The sequence below is a fragment of the Yamadazyma tenuis genome, chromosome 1 (assembly GCF_029203305.1).
Source record: "Yamadazyma tenuis chromosome 1, complete sequence".
NCBI classification, from domain to species: domain Eukaryota; kingdom Fungi; phylum Ascomycota; class Pichiomycetes; order Serinales; family Debaryomycetaceae; genus Yamadazyma; species Yamadazyma tenuis.
This window is the reverse complement of record NC_089461.1, coordinates 376,669-403,074: the sequence shown is the minus strand read 5'-3', so window position 1 is coordinate 403,074 and position 26,406 is coordinate 376,669. Positions and strand designations below refer to the sequence as shown.

Genomic DNA, 26,406 nt, shown 5'->3' with positions numbered 1-26,406 from the left:
AGTTCTGACCCTCATCTGTCGCCATCCAAAGCGCTTTTTCATTTGTACTAAATACATGCATAGAAACGATGCCTCTTTACTAGACATTTTCTGCCAGTGCGCGGTGTTGTTTGTTTACAAACATACTTGACAAGAATGTCTGAAGAACCAGATATTAGAACCATTCCCTTAGAGGAACGGCTTGTGCACAAGCTGTGGAAGGCCCGGCAGTCTGCTTATGAAGACTATACCAAGCAGTTTGATAACTCTCGGAATGAGGACGACGAATGCTTTTTGATGTTTAATAACCAACCCGAGCTTCTCAAAACCATTGTCACTGATCTGAACGTGGTGGCACAAGAAACGGGGATATTGATGTTCTCCAAGTACTTGGATCTTGGGGCCACTCCAAAAACACTCAATCGCTTGAAGAACGTCGGCATTGTCCCGGCGTTGTGTGAAAAAGGGTTATCTTCTTCTAGAGCAGGCACTAAAGCCAAATCAACTACCTGCTTGTTGAAGTGTGTTGAGATCCTGGACTCTCCCAATGGTGTGGTAGAGGCCATATTGCCATTCACAAAGCACCGGCTTCCGAAGTTGGTGGCTGGGTGCGTGAATGCGTTGTATCAAATCATTGATGCCTTTGGTTGTACAATTATTTCACCAGGACCAATCATTGAGACTTTGCCCAAGCTTTTCGCCCATAACGATAGAAATGTCAGAGAGGAAACCAAGGTCTTGACAGTGGAATTATACAAGTGGATGAAAGACAATTTACGAAAGATTTTGTTTGATGACTTGAAGCCCGTTCAGCAGAAGGAATTAACTACCGCGTTCGAACTGGTTGCTAACGACATACCGCAACAGAAGACTCTTACGAGAGCCCAGGTGGAGCAGGGACGAGTGGCAGAAGAAATGAGTGTGGAAGATGACACCTTTGGAGAAAGCGTTGCTGCGACCCAAGTGGCTACTCAGGTGGATCCGTTTGATTTAGTCCAGCCAATGGTAGTGTTAAGCAAACTACCAGAGGATTTCCAAGCCCGTATCAACGATCCTATTTGGAAGGAGAGAAAAGCAGTGTTGGAAGATGTCCATGGTGTGTTATCGAAGGTGGTGAAGTTGACTCCCAAAGATGACTATACGGAGATAATGAGGATATTCTCCAAATGTATGAGAGATGCCAACATCCAAGTGGTGCAATTGGCAGCCAATTGTGTTGAAATAGTTGCAAACGGTTTAAGGAAAAACTTCCACAGGTATTACCCTATTGTTCTTGTGCCTATGCTTGAAAGAACCAAAGAGAAGAAGCCTTCAGTGGCCGATGCCTTAACAAACGCCCTTGTAGCTGTATTCCACTCGACTTCCTTGGGTGACATGTTGGAAGGTACACTCACAGCCATGACCCACAAAACTCCACAAGTGAAGATCTCTGCCACCAATTATTTGCAGAAATGCTTGTCCCAAGTAGATTCCTGTCCAACATCCAGAGAGGTGGAAGATATAATGACAATTGGTGTAAAGCTCTTGAGTGAGTCCCAAGAACCTATTCGTCAAGCTGGAACTAACATGATTGGTACTCTCATGAAAATTACCGGCGAACGGGAGTTGAAGCAGTTCTTGGAAAAGGTTGACGAAAATAGAAAAACCAAAATCTTCAACGTATATGAGACTGTGGAGGTTAACTTCAACGGATCTAACAAAGCTGCAAAGCCCAGGTCGGCAACAGCACCCAACTCTGTCCCCAGTGGTATCAGAAGATCAAATTTCGCTCCACCAACATCCACTGTACCATCCAAGAGACTTGCAACATCACCTGCCAAACGAGTGGATCAAGTTCCAAAAGCATCTTCTTATGGCAGAGGGTTGACAGGAAGATCTTTGACGTCCAACGTGTCTGCGTCCATTCCCAGGCTTTCTCCTTCTATCTCAAGACACGATAGTATGGAGGTTGACTCCGAGGATATGAATGAATTAAGGGCCTTGCGTGAAGAGCAAAAACAATGGATCCAATCTGGAGACCGTCATAAGGCCACTACGGAAGGTCTCCGAATGGAAAACATTTCTCTCAAAGAAAGTGTAAATGAGTTCAAAACTCTTCTAGAACTGGCGGAGCGAAACAACCATGTTGCAAACACCAGCTTAAAACAAAAAGACATGGAAATAGCTCGCTTGAACAACGACATTGAAGGATTAAAACTCAAAGTGAAAGACTTGGAGAACTCGATTGATATGATGAAATTGCAACAGAAACCCACCATTCAACTGTCAGAAGCATACCCAGGTTTGTACAACATTTCACCATACAAATCCAGACTATACGAGGAATCTGGCCAAAGAAGTACGTCGGGAGACCTCAGCTCCCGCGTCAACCGGCTTTCTATTGACGGAGAAGGACAAAAGGAAAATGTCGAACAAGACAGGACTAGCCCCCCAAAGAGGTACGACAGTTTCAGCGGCAGTTTTGCCCTTGAAGATAGAGAAAAAGACTGGACTAGTGCCGCCGATATCACCAATCAACTCAAAGAACGGATCAAAAAGATGAAAGCCAGAACCAGTATAGCTTCGAACACTCATGTATAGTAATAGGAACAGTATATTTGCAATCGGGTCGTGGACGGCGAATTTGACCAATTTTGTGCACCCGCGATTTTCATCCGGTATCGGGCTGACTTGTTGAAGCGTGAATTTTTCAACCACCATCATTGTGACCACAAGACATGAGCACCAAATTAAGGGTATTAGTACCAGTGAAAAGGGTGATTGACTTTGCTATCAAACCCATAATAAACAAGACCCAAACCGGTGTCGAAACCAAGGGTGTCAAGTTCAGTATGAACCCATTTTGTGATATCGCATTGGAAGAATCAATTAGACTCAAAGAGAAGAATAAGGACTTGGTAGAACTAATTCATGCGGTGTCAATCGGGCCTTCGAAAGCGCAGGATGTGTTGAGAACGGCGTTGGCCAAAGGAGCTGACTCCACCACTTTGGTGGATGTTGGTGACGAAGAGGTAGAACCATTAACTGTGGCCAAGATGTTGAAGCAGATGGTCGAGAGACAAAATGCCAATTTGGTAATTTTGGGGAAGCAGGCCATCGACGATGATTCCAACCAAACTGGACAAATATTGGCTGGCTTATTGAACTGGCCTCAGGCTACTAATGCTTCCAAAGTTGAGGTTGATGGAGACTTTGTTTCTGTCACCAGAGAAGTTGATGGTGGTGCCAACACTTTGAAGGCCAAGTTACCAATGATCATCACCACTGACTTGAGATTGAATGAACCCCGGTACGCATCTTTACCAAACATCATGAAGGCTAAGAAAAAGCCATTGGAGAAGCTCAAGCCCCAAGATTTGGGTATTGAACTAGTCAAAAGATTAGAAACCGTCAAAGTCGAGGCCCCTGCTGAAAGACCCAAGGGAATCATGGTTGGGTCTGTGGACGAATTGGTCAGCAAGTTGAAGGAAAGAAAGGCCATTTAATGATTTGAACTGTGTATAGCTCCTGATTGCGTGGTATAGGCAATGAAAAACGCACTTTCAGTAGAAAATTTAAAGTAGTGAAAAATGGTCCCATATCCACCAGGACCAGAACCTTTCTATCGTTATGTCAGTGACATTGTCAGCAATTGGCAGTTGTCTCCAACAAAATCTCCCATCATCATTGGAGTCAGCGGCCCTCAAGGAAGCGGTAAGTCCTTTGCAGTGGATCAAGCAGTTGCCTTTCTTTATGCTCAGTTTCCCCACGTCAAGGTAGCACAGATGTCAATGGATGACGTTTATCTCACTCATGCGCAACAACAGTTGTTGACACAGAAGTCCATTGAACAAATGGATAACAACAGGCTTGTGCAAGGAAGAGGGCTCCCGGGGACTCACGACTTGGAACTTCTTGGGGATGTTCTTCACAAAATCCGCATAAGGGACGAGGTTGCCATACCCAGGTACGATAAGTCTGCTTTCAATGGCGAGGGTGATCGGGCTCCACGAGAAACATGGACGGTTTACACGAAACAACAAGCGGTGGATGTGCTTCTATTTGAAGGTTGGTTCAACGGATACCTTGCCATACCCGATGAGGAAATGTCAAAACGATATAATGCTTTGCCAGCAGACAGTGCCTCGAAAACGAATACTCTTCAGCACATGCTACAGGTCAACGACTTCCTCAAGAAGTACGGCAGTGTTTGGTACCGCTTCGACTACTTCATTAACTTTGAAACAGAAGATATTAATAATGTGTACAAATGGAGGTTACAACAGGAACATGATCTTATCGCCAAAAGGGGGTCAGGAATGACGGACGCACAGGTGGCTCTGTTTATCAGCCGGTATATGGCCATGTACGAGGTGTACTATGAAGACCTTTGTCGCAGTGGTTCTTTAGTGGAGGACACTGACTCCTTCAATATTAAGATCAACTTGGAAAGGAGAGTACTCGTTTGAGTTTGTGACATCACTGTTTCAGATCCAAGGCAGGGAAGTCGATGGTGGCAGAATGTGTCCGCAATTCCTTCAATTTCTCTTGTACGATGCTATTGGAAGTGCCAGTTTTCTAATCCCACTGTTCATAACCATACCACTCTCCGTCGGAATTGACGGTCTTTGTCTTGTAGCTATCAATACAAGTACTACTAATGCCATTGGGCATCTTAGAGCCGATCACCAAAGTATCTGGTGGGATTGCGTTCATGAGATAGATTACAGAGGTTTTGCAGCAGATTTCGCATTCGCGTAAAACCATCTCATAAACATTCTTTGATGTCCAGCTGGAAAGAGTTTCTATACAGTAAGTAAAGCATTTGCCTCCATCACATCCCATGTACTAACGATATTTAGAAAAGGTGCGGGTCATTACTACTGACGCCCGGTTGTTTGAGGGCAAACTAGAAGGAATCGATAACGCCACCAACATAGTCATCTCCAACTGCATCGAGCGAATAGCCAGAGTGAAGGGAACAGACGATAAGTATCAACAACTCGATATGGGTCTATATATGTTGCGGGGCGGTACTGTTGTATGCATAGGCGAGGTAGACGAGTCGATTCCGGTGGACTGGGAGAACCTTACAGGCGATAAACTAAAAGATACGAAAAATCCGTTATAAAGCTACACTAGTTTTTGATGGTAGGAATCCCATTCTGCTTCATTTTGATGGCCAACTCCAAGAGATAGTCGAGGGCTTCGTTGTACACCTTGGCTTTCCAGATGTTTTCTCCCCACACATAAATACCATGTCTTCTCACCAACACAGCAGTGGCTCCCGGATAATTATTGATGGCAGCTTCCAAGTCGTCGACTAAGTCTTCTTCGTGAGGTACGTTTTCGATGATGGGGATCACCAAAGTGTCAAAGTTTTCCAAGCTACCAACTTTTTCCACTTTTCCCGTGGCTGCATTAACCTGAAGTCTGGGCAAAGCTTTGATTTGCTCGATATGATTGATCTTGAACTCGACCTTATCCTCCCACAACAACGTACACATCACAGCATTCTGGGAGTGGGTGTGGATACAAGCACCGGCGTCTCTCAATTTATAGCAGCTCATGAATAATGGCTGACAGGCTGAAGCCTTGTATTTATAGTTTTTATTATATCCTCCTTCGTTAGGAGTCCGCAAAACCGTTTCGTCGGGCAACTCAGCCACAAACATTTCCCAAGGTTCCAATCTCTCTTTCTGAATTCCCGAAGGTGCAATATAAACAAGGTTCTTATTATCTCCATCGAGATCTCTTATGGAGACTCCCCCACCGGTACCGGTGACCCAATTATTGTCGTAAAAGAGGCGACACAACTCGCAGATGACATTGGCTGGGTGTTGTGGGTTATCGAGGTCGAGAAATGGGTCGTTTTTTGCAATCGTTTGTGGATCAGACATGCTTGAGTTTAGATGGATTGAACTGCGTGGGATAAATTTTTCATTTTCGCAATCACCAGAAATGTGGCTGCAATACAAAGTGGAAGGGAAGGTTCACAAACTATCCGAGATATATTAGACCAAGAGACTTGGCTATAAACTACTTTAAATATACAATAGATGACTAAGGCTGGTCGAAGCAAATGCAAAATCGTTCTTCTGGTGAGGACTGTTAACTAATCCTTGGACTTCTTCTTCTTATCTTTCTTGTCCTTCTTTTCCTTTTTATCCTTCTTTTCCTTTTTACTCTTCTTTTCCTTGGTTTCTTCTTCTTCGTCATCATCTCTCTTTCTCTTCTTGTCCTTCTTGTCCTTCTTTTCCTTTTTAGACTTCTTTTCCTTCTTTTCCTTCTTTTCCACCACCTCGTCTTCGTCATCAGAGTCTTCATCCTTTGCAACAACAGGAGCATCGGCATCGGCATTATAAGCACGGGCTTCAGAAATCTCCACCTTAGGTTGTTCTGTGACGATTCTGGACGTGGTTCTTAAATCACGACCTTCCAAAGCACTCAATCTGGCTTCGACCTTGCTTCTCACTTCCAAACCAAAATCGCCCGAGTCGTCTCTATCTTCAGACAAAGAATCGTATCTCAATGCCACTGAAGCCTTGGCAGCCAACACTCTGGCAATCTTACCTTTGTTCTTACCGGAAGCCTGTCCCACCAACGAAGCATGGTACAATAATCCGTACTTAGGTGTATCATGCTTAGTCTTTAAAGCTCTAAATAAGGCTTTTTCCGCACCCAAAATTTGCAAAGTTGAAGCTGGGGCCTTGGCCAAAGCAGTCATTGAACCGGCATGGGCAATTAATCTGGCACCCACCAACTCACCCACCAAAACAGTCAAGTTGGGGGCAATGGCCTTCATTCTTGAAGACAAATAGTTGGAAAGTTGTTCTCTGTAGGCGGAAAATTCGACAATTTGTTCAGCCAAAGCCTGGATGTTGAGTAAGTCAAGGTCAGTGATCTCAGTTCCCATGGAAACCTCTGCAGCAGTCTTCACTTGTTCTTCTATTTCTTCTGGCAAGATCTCAGACAAGTCGGTATCGGCGCAGTTGGATCTAATACCCATAGTCAAGATAATTCTGGCATAAGCAACTGAGTCGGTGATGAGCTTGGCCAATTCGGGAAAGTGCCAACCATACCATTCCTTACATCTCATGGCGTAGGTGTTAAGTTCTTTGTCCAAGTCGTCTAAAAGGGCAATAGCTTGTACTATCATGGTATCGACTTTATCGGCAGAAAACTTCAACTTGTGTCTTCCAATGGAATGGGCCAAACCTAATGACATTTGCTTTAAAGTAGACTCATCCAAACCGGGTAACAAGTCAGGTAAGAATTCCTTGATGGCTCTGTGTAAATCTAAAGAAGCGGCATCGGATATGACAGAAAAGTTGAGTCCTAATTTGTTGATGGAGTTGGCCAATTTTGTTTCTGAAACAATTAAGTTCACTTTCTTATCAGACTTGGCTTGCTCCAACAAATTCTTCAAGGAGTCGGACACTTTACCTTCGATGATAGAATTGGCTTCTTCCAAGGCGTTGGCGGCAGATTGAAACTTTTCGAATCTGTGGACTTTAAACTGCTGGGCAACCTTTTCAGCTGAGTTCAAGTCGGCGATTAAGGAGGATGATTTGTGGATCTTTTTGTCGGCGGCCTTCAAAAGCGCATACCCAGCGGCAGTTTCGGTCAAGATATACGACATCTTCTAGTTAAAAGCCTTTGATATGTATCACCTGCGATGTGTAGCTTGAAAACTTTTAGAGATTTTATTTTTCTCGATGAGGTGAGGGTTTGGTTTTCTGCACTCAGAAAAATTTTCTGCTAGTGACACAAAACCATCCTAGCTAAATCGATTAGTTTGAGAACGCGTGCAAATCAAGAAACTTAAGATTCTCAAATGGCCCAAGACGTACTAGAAGGATTAAATTCCTCTGGTGGTCACAAGCGTGGGCCTCTTGCTGGACTGCTGGCTGCGCCATCGTCCAAGCGAAAGATCAAAAAGACAGCCTACTTTTTTCGCCCTGAAAATCGCCTCACGGGTTCCAGTACAAACAGGCATGATACGTCAATACCACCAAGCACATCTACCAGCGTGCTAAAGCCCGTCAATCCTAACGTGATTGGTACACAGTCATCGGATCTGGCCAAAGAGCCGGAGCTCTACGAGAATTTCGTTGTACAAAACCAAAGTTCAGATGAGAGCTTTGAAGGAATCAAGTGGAGACTAAGTCCTACCACCGATAAAGGGCGGCTGGGGAACGTGAAGGTGCCAATGCCTTCGTCGTCGCCACTTAAAAATATTTTGGACCGCAATGACAGCATTGGGGCGGTACCGGACCAGGCAGAACTGATGCTTTTGAAATATGGATCTGGGTTTGTGAACATGGCAACAAGCGAAAAGCCAGCTGGGATCTTAAAGAGCGTTTCTGACCTATCATCTGAGGTGCTTGAGCTGAAGCCCAGTCTCCAGCGGGCCCGCTCGATGACAGGATTTCCTGATGTCTCTAAGACTCCAAGCTTATCGCTCGAAAGTAGTTCTAAATTGAAGAGCTGGATCAGTAAGTTTGACCTGCCAAAGAGGGATAAGAGTCCCAAGAGAGAGGCGGTACAAAAGGGGACCCCGATACAAGTTTCATCTTCGAGGGCGTTGCAAAGTACACCCAATATCAAGTCCCAACTACTCGAAGACTCAGATCTCTTTTCTGATGACGAAGAAATCCTAGCATCTTTTGCCGCAAAGACCAAATCCACCGGTGCTGTGCAAGATACCAGTCGTACCAAGTCTCCTTTCTTGGTGGAATCTGCTGAAAAAGTCACTAGAAGTAAGACATCACTAGGGTTTGATGACATTAACAATGACGATGACGTTGATTTTCCTGACGACCTTGACTTCAGCATGGTGGACCTCCAGAATACCGAGTACACTGCAAAGATCAAGCAGTTGTCACAGCTTGATGATACTGTTTCGGATCAAGACCCCAGTTTATCATATACTAGGTCTGATTTGAGACGGTTGCAAATTGTACATATCCTCCAAGGGTCTTTCAAAACCAGTAACAAGGCAGGCCAGCAGTTGATTCTTAGTGTCAAAGATGCTCTGAATACCATGTCCAAACTCATAGTCCGTGGTGAATATACCACTCTCAACTTGCAACAGGGAGACTTGGTTCACCTTGTTTTGACCCACCCGCAAACTCCAACTTTAGTCGATGACAATGTGAACATCATGATTTGGCACCCAGATGTGCTTGTTTCTGCTACCACCGTGTCTCTGCAGCTTAATTGTCCAAGAAAGCCAATTCTAACCGACCGGCTCAAACTTCCTGGTGCCGCAAGTGTCCCATTATTGGTTGGTAACCTCTTACACGAGATATTCCAATCATGCTTTGTGGCACAGAATTGGAGTCAAAAGTACATGAAAGAGATGGCATTTCATTTGGTTGAAGCGAACCTTTTATCCATCTTTTCTCTGAACAGTTCTAGGAAGGATGTAGAGACAGAAATAGATTTGGCTTTACCGTTTTTGGAGGATTGGTTTAAAAAGTACTATCATAATAAGGGACCCTTGGATACGGTGAACCGAGAAAGGATTCTGTTTTCTGTGAACAAGGCGTTGGATATAGAAGAGAACATCTGGTCTCCGATGTTTGGTATCAAGGGTAAAGTCGATGTGACTTTAGAAGCACAAGTTGACTCTGAAACCACTAAAGGGACGTTTTTGATCCCCATGGAAATCAAAACTGGTCGAGAATACGTGGCACACCATGCCCAGTCATCTTTGTATGCGTTGCTTTTCAAAGACAGATATGATATGGATGTTAATGCGTTCTTATTGGTGTACACCAAGGAAAAGCTCTCGAAATTGGGAGAAATAAGACCTTCTGACTTGAGGTCTTTAGTCAATCTTCGAAACAGAATCTCGGAGTACATGAGAGAAGGTATAAGGAGCTTCCCTCCAGTGATTAAACGGTCTATTTGCGATCGGTGTGAGGTTCAGACAGAGTGTATGACAATCCACCATTTGTATGAGAACGGTTCTAGCGAGTCCAGTGGATTGAGTCCTGAGAAGTATCTTGAAATCACCAGTCATCTTGATGGGAACCGAATTTACAAGGATTTTTACGAATACTGGGACATGCTCATCACCAAAGAAGAACTGCTTTTGAAGATGTTGAAAAAAGACTTGTGGGTAATGACTGCCAGAGAACGAGAAGAGAGTAGTGGCAAGGCCTTGGCAAATATGATGATAGTTGAGTCTTCCGAGAACTCGGAGTCGTCGTTCAAGTTCAACTATACTTTGGTAAGGTCCAAAGATTCTGCCTTAGCCAAAACTTCGCTACAGTTCTCTCAAATAGCCAAATATGACAGAGTAATTGTGAGTGATGAAGAAGGCCATTTCACTATAGCTGGAGCAGTTGTGACATCTATTCTTCCGAATATGATTGTACTTTCTGCTGATCGAAGAATTCTCAATTCTACCGTCAAAATGAAAAACTTCAACAAGACCAACTTTCAGTCCTACGAAAGTGTGCTCCATTCTGGAGACTTTAACACCCAGACCCAAGGCAAACAGAGATGCTACAGAATCGATAAAGATGAAATGTTCCATGGAATGAGTCTTGCCAGATACAATGTGCTCAACTTATTGTTGGTGGATGGAGATATAAAGAGAAGACAACAGATAGTTAATCTTCAACCCCCACATTTCAGCAACTGCTCCTCCGAGTTCCAGGAAGACACCCACTATAACTCCGACCAAATGAGAGCATTCAACAAGGTCCTTTCTGCTGATGATTATTGTTTGATTCTTGGAATGCCAGGAACAGGAAAGACAACCTTGATTGCAGGAATTATCAACCATCTTGTGAAACAAAAGAAAACGATCCTTTTGACTTCATACACTCATTCGGCCGTGGATAACATTCTTTTGAAGGTAAAGGACTATGAAGATGTGGGAATCTTAAGAATCGGGCACCCTGCACGGGTTCATAGAGACCTTCGCCAATACTGTCCCCAAGATATAAACACCTACGAGGAGTACATAACGACTTTTCTGGATCCGCCCGTAGTGGGAGTCACTTGTTTGGGTATAAATGATGTGGCCTTTGACGTGAGAACCAATTTCGACTACTGTATTATTGACGAAGCCTCTCAGGTGTCGTTACCAGTGAGTTTAGGCCCATTGCGGTTCTGCGATAAATTTATATTGGTGGGTGACCACAACCAATTACCACCACTAGTCCAACATCCCGAGATGGCCGTGAAGAAAGGGTTATCAACGTCCTTATTCCAATTTCTCAACGATAAATTCCCGGAAAGTGTTACTGAATTAACCTACCAGTATAGAATGTGCGAAGACATCATGAAACTATCCAATGTCTTGATCTACAACAACATGTTGAAGTGTGGGTCTGAGAGCGTAGCCAATCAAGTGTTACATATCCCAGATCCCCTTGGTTATAAGCTGTTGGTGACTGGTGACAAAGACTTTTGGATGAAATGGGTGCTCAACGAGCAAAATAGAGTCATTTTCTTGGACCATGATCTTGTTCCTGGCTGGGAAAGATGTATGGGAGAGAAGATGGAAAACCACACAGAAGCATTGTTGATCTGGCAAATTGTGCAAGCATTGACATTATGTGGAGTAGGAGAATCCAGTATTGGAGTAATGTCATTGTACCGAGCTCAATTGAGACTTCTCAACAAATACATGTTTGACAAAGAAAACATAGAAGTGATGACGGCAGACCAGTTTCAAGGTAGAGATAAGGACTGTGTTATCATCTCCCTTGTGAGATCGAACAAGGAAAGAAAAATTGGTGATTTGTTACAGGAATGGAGAAGAATCAATGTAGCAATCACTAGATCCAAATCTAAGCTTATTATTTTGGGCTCCAAGAGCACATTGGGTCTGGGTGGTGGAATAATGAAGAGTTTCCTTGACTTGGTGCATAAAGAAAAATGGATGTTTAAACTACCTCCAAATGCCTGTTCTCATTATACTCAATACGATCCTACCGTCTCACAAACCAGTCAGAAACGGAAAAATACACCAAATAAACACCAGGTAACTTCACAATCGAAAGTTATCCAAAATAGTCCCGTCATAAGGGACATCTTTAACGACATACGAAACTAGAACAATTACATAGAGCATATTTATAAATCATTAAGTATTCATTTCCAATATATACAAACTACTTTTATTGTTAGAGTGCCATAAACTGAAACTCAAAGTTCCCTCTGCGGAATTCAACACCAGCACCATTTAAATTCCACCCTTCACGTTGGGCTGGCTGTGGTTGTTCGTCATTCGCGTTTTGTTGATTGTTTGCATCACCAGGAGCATTAGCCTGTCTTCTATTACGGAAAAGTCTGTACTGTTGTACAATAGTCTTCACTATAACAGATGCAAAGATCAACGCCGATACTACCAATAAGAAGTAGTCTATAATCCCAAACTCCTCATCTTCGGGGTTGCCATTCGTTCCTTCGTGTTGTTGCCTGGCACGTTGATCAGCAATTTCTGATTCTTTCCGGGCTGCAGTCTCTTGTTTCTCTTTTGCAGCCAACTTCTTAAATGCGCTTAACCAAGAAGTCTGCTCCAGGTCAAAACTACTCTTCTTTCCCCAGATATAGTACTTGACTCGAAGTTTCAAGAGAGCCAAGTATGTAGGGATTTGATTGGCATTACCAGAATAAATGTCGTCTCTGTACTTCAAACTAAGATCGTAATATCTTTTGGCCATGTGATACTCCACGGTGCCATTAGCATCACCATATCCATATTCGTACATGTAAGCCAAGTTGAAACATCCATGGGGAGACCTTGCATCGGCAGCTACGTGGTACAAATTGAAGGCTCTCCCGTGATCGGGAAAAATGCCAGCTGATTCGACTCCGTAGAAGTAGAGGTCTCCAAGGAATAAAGTCGAATCGATATCACCTTGATCACTAGCTCTTTGGAAGTACTTCATGGCACTGGAAACTCGTGCGGGAGTGAACTTCTTGGTTTTTTTCACGGGGAAATTGTCCAACTGATATAATAGCCAACCAGCTGACACCTGAGCTCTGTCTAAACCTTGTTCGGCAGCTATCAGGAACCCGAGCAAGGCGTTTTTGTAGTTGTACTCACTTAACTGCTCCAATGCGTAACTTAGGTGAGGGAAATAAACCCCATGCAATCGTTCCATAAACACACGCATAAAAATCAGGGTTCCATAGCATGAATATGGTTTGGTGATGCCATTGGTATAACCCGATTGAATGAATTCAGCATATTCTACCAAAGCGGCTGTATCACCCTTAGATGCAGCTTTCTGCATGGTCTTCACGATGTAATCTTTGAAAGGGCTAGTCATTATATCTCCAGCAGGAGAATCTTTTATAAGGGCTCTGGCCATCTTATAAAACGATCTACCACTGTGACGAGAGCCGTGATTCTTATGAGTCTCCTCGATGGCCATGGCCTGGGAGTAATATTCTTTGGCTTGTTGTGGGTTTGGTATTCGTTCTTCAACCAATCCTTCTTCGTACAAAGACCCAATATCAGTCAAGGCATCAGAAGTGTTGTAGAGCCGGGTCAGAGCTCGGAGATGGTGGTAGGCCCGTTCCACGTCTTTCTGAATACCTTGGCCCTTGAAGTACATGTGCCCAAGTAAAGCATGGCACCCGCTAAGTCTGTACCTATCATTGATGTCGAGGGACAGCGGTGTTCTATAGCCAACAAGAGTCTCACCATAGGTGGTGCATTCTTCTAGTAACTCCTTTGCTCTGGTGAAGTTCTTGGGAGAACTATAGTGGCCGTCGTACTCGTCCAAGGCATGGAAGAACTTGGCGACAATTTTCCGATCAAGGTTGTCGATGTTATACTCCTGTTCGAAATCGTACAAGATTTTTTTCTTCGAGTCCACCACCGAGTCACCGGTTTCACTCACGTCACGCCCATAGATTCCTCCTATAAAGTCAGGGATCTTGACGTTAAAAGACACTTCGTTGGGCTCTATTTGATCCTGGTTGTTCATAAGAAACTGATGGCCCATTCTGGCCAACTGGGAATAATACACCAACGACAACTCACAATTGATGGGACACCCCATGCCGGTGCTTAGGCGGTACGCCATGGCCATCAAGGCGTTGGGGTCACCGGCCTCCATACCCAATTGGTAGTAGAGCTGGGCCTTTGCAGGATTCGAGTTGATTTCTCCAAATAAGCCGGTGGAATACATAAAACCAAGCATGAAGGCGGCATGGCCATGGGTCTGAATGGCCATTGCTCGCTCATAGTAGACCAATGCTTGTGAGTAGTTGGTGGGTGCCGAGTAATTGCCAAAAGTATAAATATCTCCTAGAGTCACAAGGGCTTCCGAGTGGTTCAAAGCAGCCGCCTGCTCAAGGAGAGGAATCACCACCCTCTGCATGCTAGCACGAGCCTTGGGATGTGCCACTGGCGCGTCCTCATAGTCTTGGATGGCCGGGTCGTAGTTAGGGATGTGTTGCACCTTAGTGTCAAAGTACTCGCTATTGGTTGGTGGCGACAATTCAGACAGTTGAATAAGGGCTATTTGAAGGGCAGCGGCTTCGAAAAGCGCCAGGGCGTTGTTGCTACCGCCTAGCACCACCCCTGCCGCCATTACTAGGGATAGTAGCCACGCTAGAATCGTGGGACCCATATATGCTAATTCGGTTACGTGTAAACCAGTGCGGTGCGGTGCAACTGAAAAACTGGCAAAGTCGCGATCCAAATGTTTAGGGGCAAGTACTAAACACCTGAAAAGTAATCGATTGATTCGACTGAATCCACCACTTAAACATTCAGAAAATCCCAGGGAACAATGCTGCCGATTCGATTGAGTAGCACAAGTGACCCCATGAATGAAGAGGCGATTTTCCGTTCGGCGCCGATGTCCCTTGTCCAATTCTACGTCACCAACGAGTTGGCCCGAGATGTGGTTTATGCTTTGGGGCGACTTGGAAATGTCCATTTTCGGGACTTGAACTCCAAGCTCACGCCGTTCCAACGTACTTTCCTCAACGAGCTTCGAGGTATCGATGTCATCGAGTCCCAATTGACGTTTCTCGAGACCACCATGACCAAACATCACACCATTAAAGGATACATATATCAAAACCTCCAGGCCGACACGGCGCCGTTCCTGTCGCTCTCGGAGATGGACGACTTGGCCACCAAGGTCGCCGACTTCTACGAGCGGATCAAACACCTAGACGACGCATATAACCATTTAAGCAGCCAAAGACTGCGGTTATTGCAAAATCGGCACGTATTAACCGTTGTCAACGAGTTCCAGAACACGGCGTTGATAGTGAATGACAACGACGGACAGTTGCGAGGCTCTTTGGATGGCGACAGTGATAACGTGGCATTGTTGAACCACCGTGAGCCTCTGCTTGAGTTGGGGTTGGAGACGGCCGAAATTAACGACTCATTCAACGCCATTGCCGGTGCTATAAGCCGGGAAAAGGTGCCTCTTTTGCGGCAGATTCTTTGGAGAGCCTTGCGTGGTAACTTGTACTTTTACGATGCTCCTATTGATGCTGATGAGGAGGTCAATGTGTTTTTAATTTACCTCCATGGAGACATGCTCAAGCAGAAGGTCAAGCGGATCGTCCAATCGTTGGACGGAACCTTGTACGATAATGTGTATGGCACCACCGAAGCTCGGTTGGCGACGCTTGACGAGCTCAATGAAAAAGTCCAGGACTTGGACACGGTGGTGGCCAGTACCAAGAACCATCTTATTGCCGAGTTGATGATTCTACAGGAATCCTTCACCGACTGGGTGTACTGTATCAGACGAGAGAGGAATATTTACAACACCTTGAACAAGTTTGACATGGATGGAACCCGAAGGTGCTTGGTGGGTGAAGGGTGGATTCCTCGAGCTGAGTTTCAAAAGGTCCGCACCACCTTGCGAAGCTTGATCCGATCCAAGATGCAGAGTTCGGGTGCAATTCTTGGGTCGCAGGAAGAGATTTCTCTCGAGAATGGCGAAACGGTGGCGCCAACGGTGGCCAATACACTCTTTGCCATTGATGACACCGTCAACGATGTACAGAGTTTAGATAGCGATGACGACCAGTACAACCAGTTGGTGGCGGTGGTGAACGAGTTGGCCACTAATAGAACTCCTCCCACGTATCATAAGACCAACAAGTTCACCCTGGCGTTCCAGCTGATTGTCGATGCGTATGGGGTAGCCACCTATCAGGAAGTAAATCCCAGTTTAGCTACCGTCATCACGTTCCCGTTCATGTTTGCCATTATGTTTGGAGATATTGGCCATGGGATCATTCTCGCGTTGATAGCGTTGTACCTTGTGAAGAACGAGAAGAGGTTTGGAGACATGAGAAACAAAGACGAGGTATTTGATATGGCCTTCAGTGGCAGATACGTGTTGTTACTCATGGGATTGTTCTCGGTGTATACCGGGTTTCTTTATAATGACATCTTCTCCAAGTCTATGACCCTTTTCAAGCCCGGTTGGAAATTCGAATTTCCCAAAAACTACGATTACAGTAAAGATGGAGCTATCACTCTTTCAGCTTCGAGAGTATCGGGTTATGTCTACCCATTTGGCTTGGATTGGAGTTGGCACGGGACCGACAACAATCTTTTATTCACCAATTCTTATAAAATGAAGCTTTCGGTACTCATGGGATTTATCCACATGAACTATTCGCTATTCTTCAGCTTGGTTAACTACCGGTTTTTCAAGTCCAAGGTCGACATTATCGGGAACTTCATACCAGGAGTCCTCTTTATGCAGAGTATCTTTGGATACCTCAGTTTGGCCATTATATATAAATGGAGTGTTGACTGGATCAAAATCGACAAGCCTCCTCCAGGGTTGTTGAACATGTTGATCAATATGTTTTTGGCACCTGGCAAAATCGAAGATCAACTCTATCCGGGCCAGGCATTTGTACAGGTGGTGTTGGTGTTGATTGCATTAGTGTGCGTGCCTTGGTTGTTATTATACAAGCCTCTTACTTTGAGAAACCAGAATAAAAATGCCGTGGAATTGGGATACAAAGACTTGCATTCGCAAGAATTGCACACCATACAACTCCAAGAAGAAGCAGCAGCCCTTTCTTTTGAGCTCGATGCCGATGATGACGACCTCAACCATGACCCCGAGGACGTGGATGTCTTTGGCGACAATTACCGGTTCCCTAACGACATTGAGCCGTTATACAACAATGCTGCGGCTCACGGAGACGACGGCGAGCATTTTGATTTGGGAGACGTCGTGATCCACCAGGTGATCCACACGATTGAGTTTTGTTTAAACTGTGTGAGTCACACGGCGTCATACTTGAGACTCTGGGCGTTGTCGTTGGCACATGCACAGTTATCGTCGGTGTTGTGGTCCATGACCATCAGCAAGGCCTTTCTGATGACGGGAGGAATAGGGGTGGTGATGACGGTGTTTCTCTTTGGGTTCTGGTTTGTGTTGACGGTATGTATCTTGGTGCTTATGGAAGGAACCTCAGCCATGTTACACTCGTTGAGGTTACACTGGGTGGAAGCGATGTCCAAATTTTTCGAAGGAGAGGGATATGCATACGAGCCGTTTGCATTGGATAGCCTTATGTAATGCCAATGCCACAAATTCAGATGAAATTTAAGGGTTAGTTTCATTCCATATTTCCACTATAAAATGTCTGGGTGATTCGCCCCAAAAGTCTTGGTTCTTTAGGTGTCTATTTCTACTATATATATTACATCCAGTGTAGTATAATCATCAGTCGTCCAAATTGATCCGTTTTCCCGACGTAAGCATCCGCTGAATTTCATCTAGCGTCCAGGGCTTTACTCGATTCCTCATCTTGCGGTGGAGTTTATCCTTGACGGTTTCCACCAGGGTATGGGTGAGCTTGGCCTCTTCTTCAATAAACCGAATAATCTTCTGGCGAGTATGACGAAATTGGCGTTCCGAGCTGCCATGGAGCTTCAACCATTCGGTGACAGACACGTCATTGTCCTCAAGCTCTTTTTCCAAGCTTTTGAAGTCATCCCACATCTCATAAATATTGGCTGCCTGGCGGGAGAGTCGTCTGCTGATGGTGTGGGAGCGCGGGGACATGCGATCATCCAGCACCACATGGACTGGCACTGGAACTGGCACCGGTCCTGTATGGGTCATGGTAGGTGGTGGTGGTGGTCTCTGGTGGTGGACCATGGCATGTCCCAGGGGGTTCATAAACTGGGGATGTATATGAGCACTCACGGGGGTATGCATTTGCATAGGTAAAGTAAGACCATGATGAGGTGGTGGGACCCGGAAATCATGTGGCAGGCCCATCATGGTGGGTGCTGCCAACGGTGGTGGTTGTTGATAGTCATTATTGTAGACATTTGCGTTGTTGATAAACGAGAAAAACTGGTGCTCAGGTTTAGCAATGGCACTCATGGCACTAGCAGGTGATGTAGTACTACTGGAAGGGGTGTCATTATATGCATGAGGTGACATCCGTGTCTGTTGATCGATGAGAGCATGGAGGTCTTTATAAAGATCGGCCTGCCGAGTAATAAAGGTGTCGACCTGCAGCCTAAGCCTGGCGATTTCAACCAGATTTTTCTGCTGGAGCCTGAGAATCAGGTCCAAATCAGACCCATCTGCCGGTGACAGATGTACACTACTACTACCACCACTCATAGCCGCTTCCAAATCGGATGCAAACCGGTTGAACAAATCCGAATTGAACACCGGGTGCTCGCAAATGGCATTGGTGGGATATTCCCGCTTAAGCACCACCATATCCTGTACCAAACTCCGCCGTAACATCCCCAATACGTTCTTAAGGCGAATGGTGAAGATATCAAACATGTCAAAATGCTCGTCGTTGATGAACGGGAAAATTTGCCGAAGTAATTCCTCGGGTGGTTCAAGCATATCTCTGTCTATCTTGTAGCTCTCAATATTCTCGAATCCCGCGTACTGGTAGAGAGTCGGCTCTGGATGGTTGTCGATCTGAGACGAGCACGGCCTCTGTGTCGGTGTGAGATGGGGGGAGTGGACACTAGCGAGCTTAGACACGTTTAGATGCATGTCGTCTATATGGGCCATTTCAAGAGCTTTCATGGCAGACAGATGTTGTTGCCGATAGCTCATAGATTTGGAGGTAGGTCCCACCAACAAACGGCTGTCATTGAAGGTATTAGTATCATGACGGGTTTGGGTGTCAGGACTAATTTCGTAAACTCCCAGGGAATTCGGGATATGAAGCCGGGAGAATAAGTAAATCCCCAATGCTGCATGAAGGCAGGTTTCGACTTTTTTAGCACGGATGCAGCCGTAGAACAATGTGTTGGTGTCGGGAGATGCACTGCGGATAACTAGTGCCACTGCCGGAGTAGGGCTACGCTGCTTGAGGGGGAAGATTGAAAGGTCGGATACTTTAATGTCTCTTTTCTGGGTGTTGCGAAGACAGAGATTATGGGTTAGGCTCAAGTCAGTGAGAGTTCGAAACCCCAAATGAGGTTCCATTGGGAAGGTGGTACCATGAAGGAGTGTATGGACTACCTGGTGATAGTGATCGATATTATGGTCGTCGATGGAGCTGGTGCTGGTTTCACTGGAGGTCATGAGATTGGAATTGTCGATAGTTTGACTGTTTGATTGTTTGGGTGTTTGGGTGTTTGGGGGTGGTATGGACGTGAGAGTTAGGGACAGTACCGCGGTTTTATGTGCCATATATCTGGATTTGGTGGCCAGCTAGTCAAGACAATTTGTTGGTACTAGTTTGCGTCCAATTATTGCTGGTCATAACATGGAAAATGTCAGTTGTATTTATAACAGTGTAAATAATGCCGCTAGCGAATTAAAATTGAATTGTGCAAAGAAAGTGGCTGCAACTTTGTTCTTTCAGTTCCCCATTTAGTAGCTTTAGTGACTTACGCACAGTGCAGAAAAAGCTGTCGCTGGCCATTTCTTTTTATCGCTGTGCAACGCGGTGCAGGCCGGCTTAAATGAAATGTAAATAGGAGGGATCTGATGATGATGATGCTGCCACCGATAAAGTTTTTAGAACGGGACTTGCTGTGTGGATGGTGGTTGGCGTCGGAATTGGCCCTCAGGTTTTAGTGTTGGGATCTAGTGTTGATGTCTGTCAACTCTGACGACTGTTAGCTTGCGCCTATCCCAGGGTCTGTGAAATTTACACTGCATGCGTTGAATAATGAGAAAAATAAATGTGGTGCGGTTTTATGCAAGTGAAGTTCCACCACCAAAAGGTAAAGTCGCCGGGCCTCCCGGCGAATCTTGATGGGGGCCGATTATAAGTTTTACGACTAAAACTGGCCGCCGTGCATAGCCCTTGGTTGCATTTAACTAGTTTCTCTGAATCTAATACAACAGCCCTGTCCTTAATGATCTGATTATAACCGATGTAACCTTTAATTATTAACGAAATTTTCGGCGAGCAGAGTCAAATGGTGGATGGCATGTAGTACCGGGTGAAGTCCAATGCCCGAGTGCAACCTACATCAGCCCCCTACCCTCGGATAATCATCCGGACTCTTACTCGTGGGTTACCGACTTGTCTCCTGTATCGGCTCGCCCCGCACCCCCCACCGTGCATTGTTATTCTTAGGTTCCACATGAGCATCAGGTTTAATTTCACATCCACCAACACGGGTCTGGAAGAAGTAAAGTTTAAGGAGATCCGTAACTGCACCCGCCAAAATATACCACCGATCGTGACTGCATTCCATAGTTTTGAGGCTTCGACCAGGGGAACTAGTTAAACCGAGGGGAACGGCCTGGTGCGAGTTTCAGGTAAACACAAGCTCCTGCGCAAAGCTCACATTCCGTCGCGCAGCTTTATTGTCTTAAAGATGCATGCATTAGGCTTGAGTTGAAGAATTCTCTCCGATTGTTTTACAATTCTCTTGCCTGTGTTGCCAATTTGACATCATTGTTCCCAGAGTTTCAGCCTTTAATCTGAAATCCAAACCTTACCCTAAAAATAAATACCTTTTAGTCCCAGCTTTTAGATTTTTTAGAATTTTTAGCATTGCATTAAAAATATTAAAAAATAGGAGTACGTAGAACGAGAAGGATGAAACTCCAAAAGCGGTATTAGAGATGGTTACTATAAAATTTAGAAGTGGAAATACAGATGGTAGTGAATTTAAATTGGAATTAACATTACATTACTAGATTTAGGACTGAAATTATCTACCAAAATCTTTTATAGGAAAATTTCTTACATTAAAAATACCATCACACTATTGATCACTGACTTGGTCATCACACCCATTGAGAAGCTTACCCTTGGCCACAATCACATCTGCTATCTTAGCCCTTAATTCCTTAGTCATTACGTCGTTATCATTCAACCATAATCTGGCTACTCTCACTGCCTGATCCAAAATCACGCCATTATCTGGCTCTTGTGAAATTGTCTCCTCCTTTACAAGCAATGAAACTACCTGGTATATGGACGTAAATGCTAACACTGAAAGCGGAACCTTATCAGATTTAAACTTCAAGTGCTTCAAGAATTGCGCTGCTTCAGCCCTTTTGCCGTGACTGTAGTAGGTCTGAATAAGCCCACACGTCAATATTATCAACTCTTCTTCACTTACCACACCTAAGCTATTAATAAGCTTTGTCTGGTCTTTGAACCTATTGACCTCGGTGGGTTGGTTGGTTTCAGAACCTTGACGTTCGCTCTCTTCATCTTCGTCGTCACTGATTTCCTCATCGTCAGTCAACTCAAGTCCATTCAAACTCAAATTGAATTGGTCCAACGCTCCGTTGACCTTGCTCTTGATGGATGTCATCAACTTCTGGGTATTCTCTTTGGGCAACAAGGATGCCTTGAAAAGCGTCAAGTAGCTGCTCAATTCGACATCAGTAGATCCGGCTTCCAATAATTCACCAATCAAATTCACATCCTTAAAGAGCTTGTTATTTTGGCAAAATTGCTCCTCGTCGTCTTCAATTAATGAATTCTCCAAGTACAAGGTGTTCAATTCGTCCACAATCTGTAATACTCTCCACGACAAAACCAACTTGTACAAGTTGTCTCCGTTTTGCTTGTAAACCTCCACAAACTTCAACAAACTGGTACCCCTTTCAATGCCGGCGTTAATAGGCAAATGGTCTCTCAAGTTACTAAGTCTGGTGATCATAGATTCATTCTTGAACAAGCAGATCCCATCCAAATCCTTGACAAGCTTATTGAGCCCCACCAATGACTTGTCCGTGCCCTTGTAGTCCAAATTCAACAAGAGCGAAAACCTGAGATTCATTCCAAGCTCTAATACTTTGGTCAACGCAGGCATCTTCTGAAGAAGCAAACTGCCAATCAACAAGTTTAAGAAACAAGTTTCAAACGTACTTTCACACGAAGACAAATAAATGTAGTCCCCGATCAACGTCGTCCATTCATACTGAGCATGACCCAATAATTTTTGTATTATCGACGCCTTTTTGCCCTCGTCTATTACTGATGGTAACTGAAGGCCAAGGCTGACCAAGATCCAGGACTTAACCAACGATCCCGACACCTTCTTCTCTTTGGAAGCACTCGATAAGTCCAAGCTAAAGAGGTTCGGAAGCACCCAACTGGCAAGGCAGCCCAAGAAGAACAACAATTTGGACAAATACCATAATTGGGCCACCGCTCCTGGAGGATGAGCAAAAGACATAGGCATGAACGGAATTGCCGACAAGCCTCTGAAATCAGAGTCGGGCCCACCGAGCAAGGATGTTCCCATCACAGCAGCCATTCCGCCCAAAAAGTACTTGTTGGGCTTGTTCTCCTGTGGAGGAATTGAATAGTTTTGAGAGTTGTTGTAAACCAGGTTGTCAGTGTACTCGTTGGAAGACGACATCTGGGACATGGGTTGTGGTCGGGCTGTTGGTTGGATCCGGTTCGGTACAGGGGCAACTTGCAAGCTATTGGCATTCAAGTTTGCTTGCTGGATCAACCGCTGTAAATGCAGATTCTGCTGCCTCAACATCTCGTTTTTCTTCTCCAAGTGCTGGATGTACTCGGTGGCCTTGGTCAACACACTGGCCTTATTTAATTTGGCAGCAGGAGTCAACCCTTCCAAATCGGCTACACTGACACCAGGCACACCGGAAGCGATTCTCAACGAAGGCACAGCATCCCGTAACATCAAGATCTTGGTGTTGATATTGGTTCTGTACTTTTTTTCAATGACGTTGTGGGAAGCCTTGTCTCTTTTGACGCGACCGCCATTGGACTTTGCATTTATTTTGACCCCACTGGTCTTGCGCTCACCATTACCCTGGGTCCTGGCACCCTTCTTGGGGAAGTCGTCATCGCTCTCGGCCTTGGCGATATTTTCGGGCGATGTTTGGGCTGAAGAATACTGTTGACTCAAGGGAGTCAATCCTGAAGAGTCATTCTGAGATGACCCCGATGAGTGCATGGCATCGGAGTAGTTGTTGTTGAAGTCGTCAAAAAGCGTCTGTTGGTATGAGTTGTCGAACTCTCCAAGGTTGGGGTTGACCGTCTGGGCAATTATGTTGGCATTGGTGTTGTTATAACTGGGGTCGCTGGAGTAGTCATTGGTGGAGTTATGACTAGAGTTGTTGCTGGAGAAGTTGTTGGTCGGCTGGTTAGCGTACCACTTATTTGTGGCCCAGTCGTCGCCGCTCATGCTGTCCGGGCTGAGGGACTGGATGTTATTGGAGTTGGAGTCATTTGAGGCGGGTCCCGATAAACTGGTCAAGAGGGAATCGGTGTTGTCAAAGTCAAAAAAGTCATTGTTGTAACCATCGTAGTCGAAGGCACTCATGATAGATAATGGAAAGTACGGGGTATTTCTTTACTCACCGTACAACTGATTAGTATTTGTATAAAAGATGACTATGGAAGAAAAACTGGTCTTGTATGGCATTTTTATGAGGATTGAAAAGTGGTCTGATTTCTGGTTTGGCACGCGCACACTCTCGCGCTAAAGTGGCATGATGGAAGTGATGATTTAGGTTTATTTTATAACCGTTGGACTACTACACTGGAGGGAGTCCATTTCTACACACAGGGCATTGAAGCTTGTACTTCATCCAGTCTTCTAAGCATTCGGTGTGGAATACATGGAAACACGGTGTCACCATGTACGCTTTTTCACCGGTGAATTTCGCACTTTTGGTGGGCTCATGTTTGTAGATGGGGAGGTCGATCTCAGCCATGCAAATGGCACAGTCAGTTTTGCAATGAACCACCAGGTCGTCTTTCTTCGAGGCTTCAGGCTCTTGTGAGAGGTCATCGATACCGATGTTGGCGAGCAAATCAGACCCAAACCCGTGTTCTAAGTCCTTGAGACTTATAAGTGGATGGTAATTATACGCCTGGGGAAGCCATTTATCATTGATCCAAAACCGAGGCCCAAGGATGCTCTGCAACGCGATCAACGCGAGCTGCAACCCCATCCAACACGTGAGAAACACCACGAATGAGATGTTCTGTGCGTGACGAAACGGATTGGAAAACACATTTACGTAGATGATAGGGATGAGCCTGATGACCGAAGTACCCACCACAAATGTCCAGGAGAAGGGAATGCGGCGGTTTTTGAGGGTGTTGCGTAGAAACTGGGGAATCCAAAACGAGTTTAGCACCGTGAGTCCGGCTACTTCGAAGGCGCGGCGGTACAGTTTTCTCCACATTGTAGCGTTGAGAATAACGAGCACCGACACGATCGCCACCGCGAAGCCTGGGGCAAACATGGGGTTCCACGACGATTCGGGGGCTGCGAGATCGGCCGCGGCAGTGGTGGTGGTGGGCTCCGTCACGGGAAGGGGAAGTTCATCTGGCGTAGCCACCCGAGAGGTCTCTCCAGTAGTGCCATTGGTGTCTCCATCAGTGGTGCTGGGGGTACCATTACTTTCACTTCTCATACTACCTCTCAAAATCTGCCACCACGTAGTTCCTCTTTCATTCGCTTGCACTTTGCACACCCGTACCAAGAGACCCGTCTCAAACACCGTGTACATGATCTGAGTGACGATGGTGATCCCCGTCAAAATCAAATAGAGATCCTCGAAGAGCGTAGAAATCAACAAAAACGTGAACGTCACCAACGAATCTTCGTACTGGAAAAACATCAATGTCATCACCGAAATGTTCGACAACGGACCAGGGGTGTTGAGACTCTTTATCTGGGTCATGAAAAGGTAAAGCTGACACGCCACCAACACCAGGAACCCGATTAACAACTTTCTCAGCTGTCTGGTGATCACATCGTGGGTGTACCCTTCGAACGCGGTTTTAGGGTTGCTGTTGAGTACCATGCCACAATCAGGTGAGTACATTAGTGACTGCTTGACCCGAAGCTTCGGAAGCGTCTTGGGAATTGGGACTCCTCGCGGGTTGGCCAACTCCTCATCGATTTCCCGGAGTTCTTTGATCAGAAACTGGGTTTTCTCGAGCTGAATAAATGTGACAAATTCACATTGTTCAAGTGACTTGGAAATGAATACGTTCATCGACTCCATGCTGATGTCTTTGTCGATGTCGGTGGTGTTCACCATCTGGCCCATGAGCTTCTGACTCTTTGTAAACTTGTCTTCGCTTAGGGTCAAATGTGGCAAGGCAAAGTCACCGTGGAACTTGGCGGAGTTAGTGGTAGCCACGAGCGAGCCGGTCTTCTGGAAATAGACCCCAATAAGCTCGATGTCGTTGGTGTCGATTTCTTCGTGGTCGCTGACGACCGCCTGGAGCTTCACCACCACCGCATCGTCAATTTTGTCTTGCTCGCCCTCGATGTTCTTCTTTAACTGCTTGTTCTGGAAATTGTATCCCAAACTGTTGAGCTTAAACACCACATTCCCAGAGGAGCTCTTAACCTCGCCTACTTTCTTGGGATTTTCATCCGGGGTTGGGATGTTCCCGCCGTTGCCTTCATTTGAGTTGCCGTCCCAAGGGGCACCCTCAGTAATCGACTTAAAGTATGTTTCCAAATACCCTGGCAACTGCAACGGAACCTCCTTGACCTGGTCGGTCGGCTTGACAAACTCACCCGTGGCAACTCCTGACACGTTGAGGAGGTACCCAAGGGAGTCCTCGTCTGGTACTGGGTCTATCCCCCAGAACTTCTTGAGTTGGTCACTCACAGCGTTAGGCAACACCGAGTACTTTTCATCCTCGAACCACGGATGCTCCGGGGTGTATTTGTGAAGAGGCCATTCTGCCGGCAGCTTGTCCAGCACGTAGTCGTCGTAGCTCAATAGAAACCCGGTGATATTACCGTACCCCAGAATATAGTCACGGGTATTGAGCTCGCGCCGAAACTGCTTGAGAGACTTTTGAAACGTATCCAAGGTCTCGCGCTCCTGGTGCGAGTGGGGCTGGTCATTCCTTGAAGGAAGTGATAAGAAGATGAAGACCACAATGAAGAATATCAACGATTGACGGTCCACAGCCATTATATCACAATGAGTCAGAACAGTTTTGGTGTTTTGCGATTTTAAGTTTCGCGCGGTGATGTGGTAGAAAAGCTGCAAA

At 45.4% G+C, this 26,406-nt stretch overlaps 10 protein-coding genes across 10 annotated transcripts; 6 read left to right on the top strand and 4 right to left on the bottom strand. All coding sequences in view use genetic code 12, as the record gives it.

Annotated features, from left to right (window-relative positions):
• Positions 1-135: 135 nt before the first annotated feature.
• Positions 136-2,559, top strand: PSN45_000200 (uncharacterized protein; the record flags this gene model as incomplete). The annotated part of the gene is made up of 1 exon (XM_006687630.2): positions 136-2,559. One exon carries the CDS (start codon positions 136-138, stop codon positions 2,557-2,559), a length of 2,424 nt encoding a protein of 807 aa, XP_006687693.1.
• Positions 2,560-2,696: 137 nt separating this feature from the next.
• CIR1 (Putative electron transfer flavoprotein subunit) lies at positions 2,697-3,464 on the top strand (the record flags this gene model as incomplete). The annotated part of the gene is made up of 1 exon (XM_006687629.2): positions 2,697-3,464. One exon carries the CDS (start codon positions 2,697-2,699, stop codon positions 3,462-3,464), a length of 768 nt encoding a protein of 255 aa, XP_006687692.1.
• Positions 3,465-3,548: 84 nt separating this feature from the next.
• Positions 3,549-4,681, top strand: PSN45_000198 (P-loop-containing nucleoside triphosphate hydrolase; the record flags this gene model as incomplete). Its single annotated transcript, XM_006687628.2, has 2 exons — positions 3,549-4,421; positions 4,640-4,681. The coding sequence occupies 2 exons, from the start codon at positions 3,549-3,551 to the stop codon at positions 4,679-4,681; spliced, it is 915 nt and encodes a 304-aa protein (XP_006687691.2).
• Positions 4,682-4,742: 61 nt separating this feature from the next.
• lsm8 (snRNP Sm protein) lies at positions 4,743-5,089 on the top strand (the record flags this gene model as incomplete). The annotated part of the gene is made up of 2 exons (XM_006687626.2): positions 4,743-4,770; positions 4,821-5,089. 2 exons carry the CDS (start codon positions 4,743-4,745, stop codon positions 5,087-5,089), a joined length of 297 nt encoding a protein of 98 aa, XP_006687689.1.
• Positions 5,090-5,096: 7 nt separating this feature from the next.
• Positions 5,097-5,858, bottom strand: MDE1 (Methylthioribulose-1-phosphate dehydratase; the record flags this gene model as incomplete). The annotated part of the gene is made up of 1 exon (XM_006687627.2): positions 5,097-5,858. One exon carries the CDS (start codon positions 5,856-5,858, stop codon positions 5,097-5,099), a length of 762 nt encoding a protein of 253 aa, XP_006687690.1.
• A 215-nt stretch (positions 5,859-6,073) lies between these two features.
• Positions 6,074-7,600, bottom strand: NOP58 (Nucleolar protein 58; the record flags this gene model as incomplete). The annotated part of the gene is made up of 1 exon (XM_066157414.1): positions 6,074-7,600. The coding sequence occupies one exon, from the start codon at positions 7,598-7,600 to the stop codon at positions 6,074-6,076; it is 1,527 nt and encodes a 508-aa protein (XP_066013511.1).
• Positions 7,601-7,795: 195 nt separating this feature from the next.
• Positions 7,796-12,037, top strand: dna2 (DNA replication endonuclease-helicase Dna2; the record flags this gene model as incomplete). The annotated part of the gene is made up of 1 exon (XM_066157413.1): positions 7,796-12,037. One exon carries the CDS (start codon positions 7,796-7,798, stop codon positions 12,035-12,037), a length of 4,242 nt encoding a protein of 1,413 aa, XP_066013510.1.
• A 70-nt stretch (positions 12,038-12,107) lies between these two features.
• HRD3 (ERAD-associated protein) lies at positions 12,108-14,531 on the bottom strand (the record flags this gene model as incomplete). The annotated part of the gene is made up of 1 exon (XM_006687625.1): positions 12,108-14,531. One exon carries the CDS (start codon positions 14,529-14,531, stop codon positions 12,108-12,110), a length of 2,424 nt encoding a protein of 807 aa, XP_006687688.1.
• Positions 14,532-14,768: 237 nt separating this feature from the next.
• On the top strand, positions 14,769-17,516 carry STV1 (H(+)-transporting V0 sector ATPase subunit a; the record flags this gene model as incomplete). The annotated part of the gene is made up of 1 exon (XM_006687624.2): positions 14,769-17,516. One exon carries the CDS (start codon positions 14,769-14,771, stop codon positions 17,514-17,516), a length of 2,748 nt encoding a protein of 915 aa, XP_006687687.2.
• A 3,635-nt stretch (positions 17,517-21,151) lies between these two features.
• On the bottom strand, positions 21,152-26,327 carry PSN45_000191 (uncharacterized protein; the record flags this gene model as incomplete). Its single annotated transcript, XM_006687623.2, has 2 exons — positions 21,152-23,726; positions 23,962-26,327. The coding sequence occupies 2 exons, from the start codon at positions 26,325-26,327 to the stop codon at positions 21,152-21,154; spliced, it is 4,941 nt and encodes a 1,646-aa protein (XP_006687686.2).
• Between the last annotated feature and the right edge of the window lie 79 nt (positions 26,328-26,406).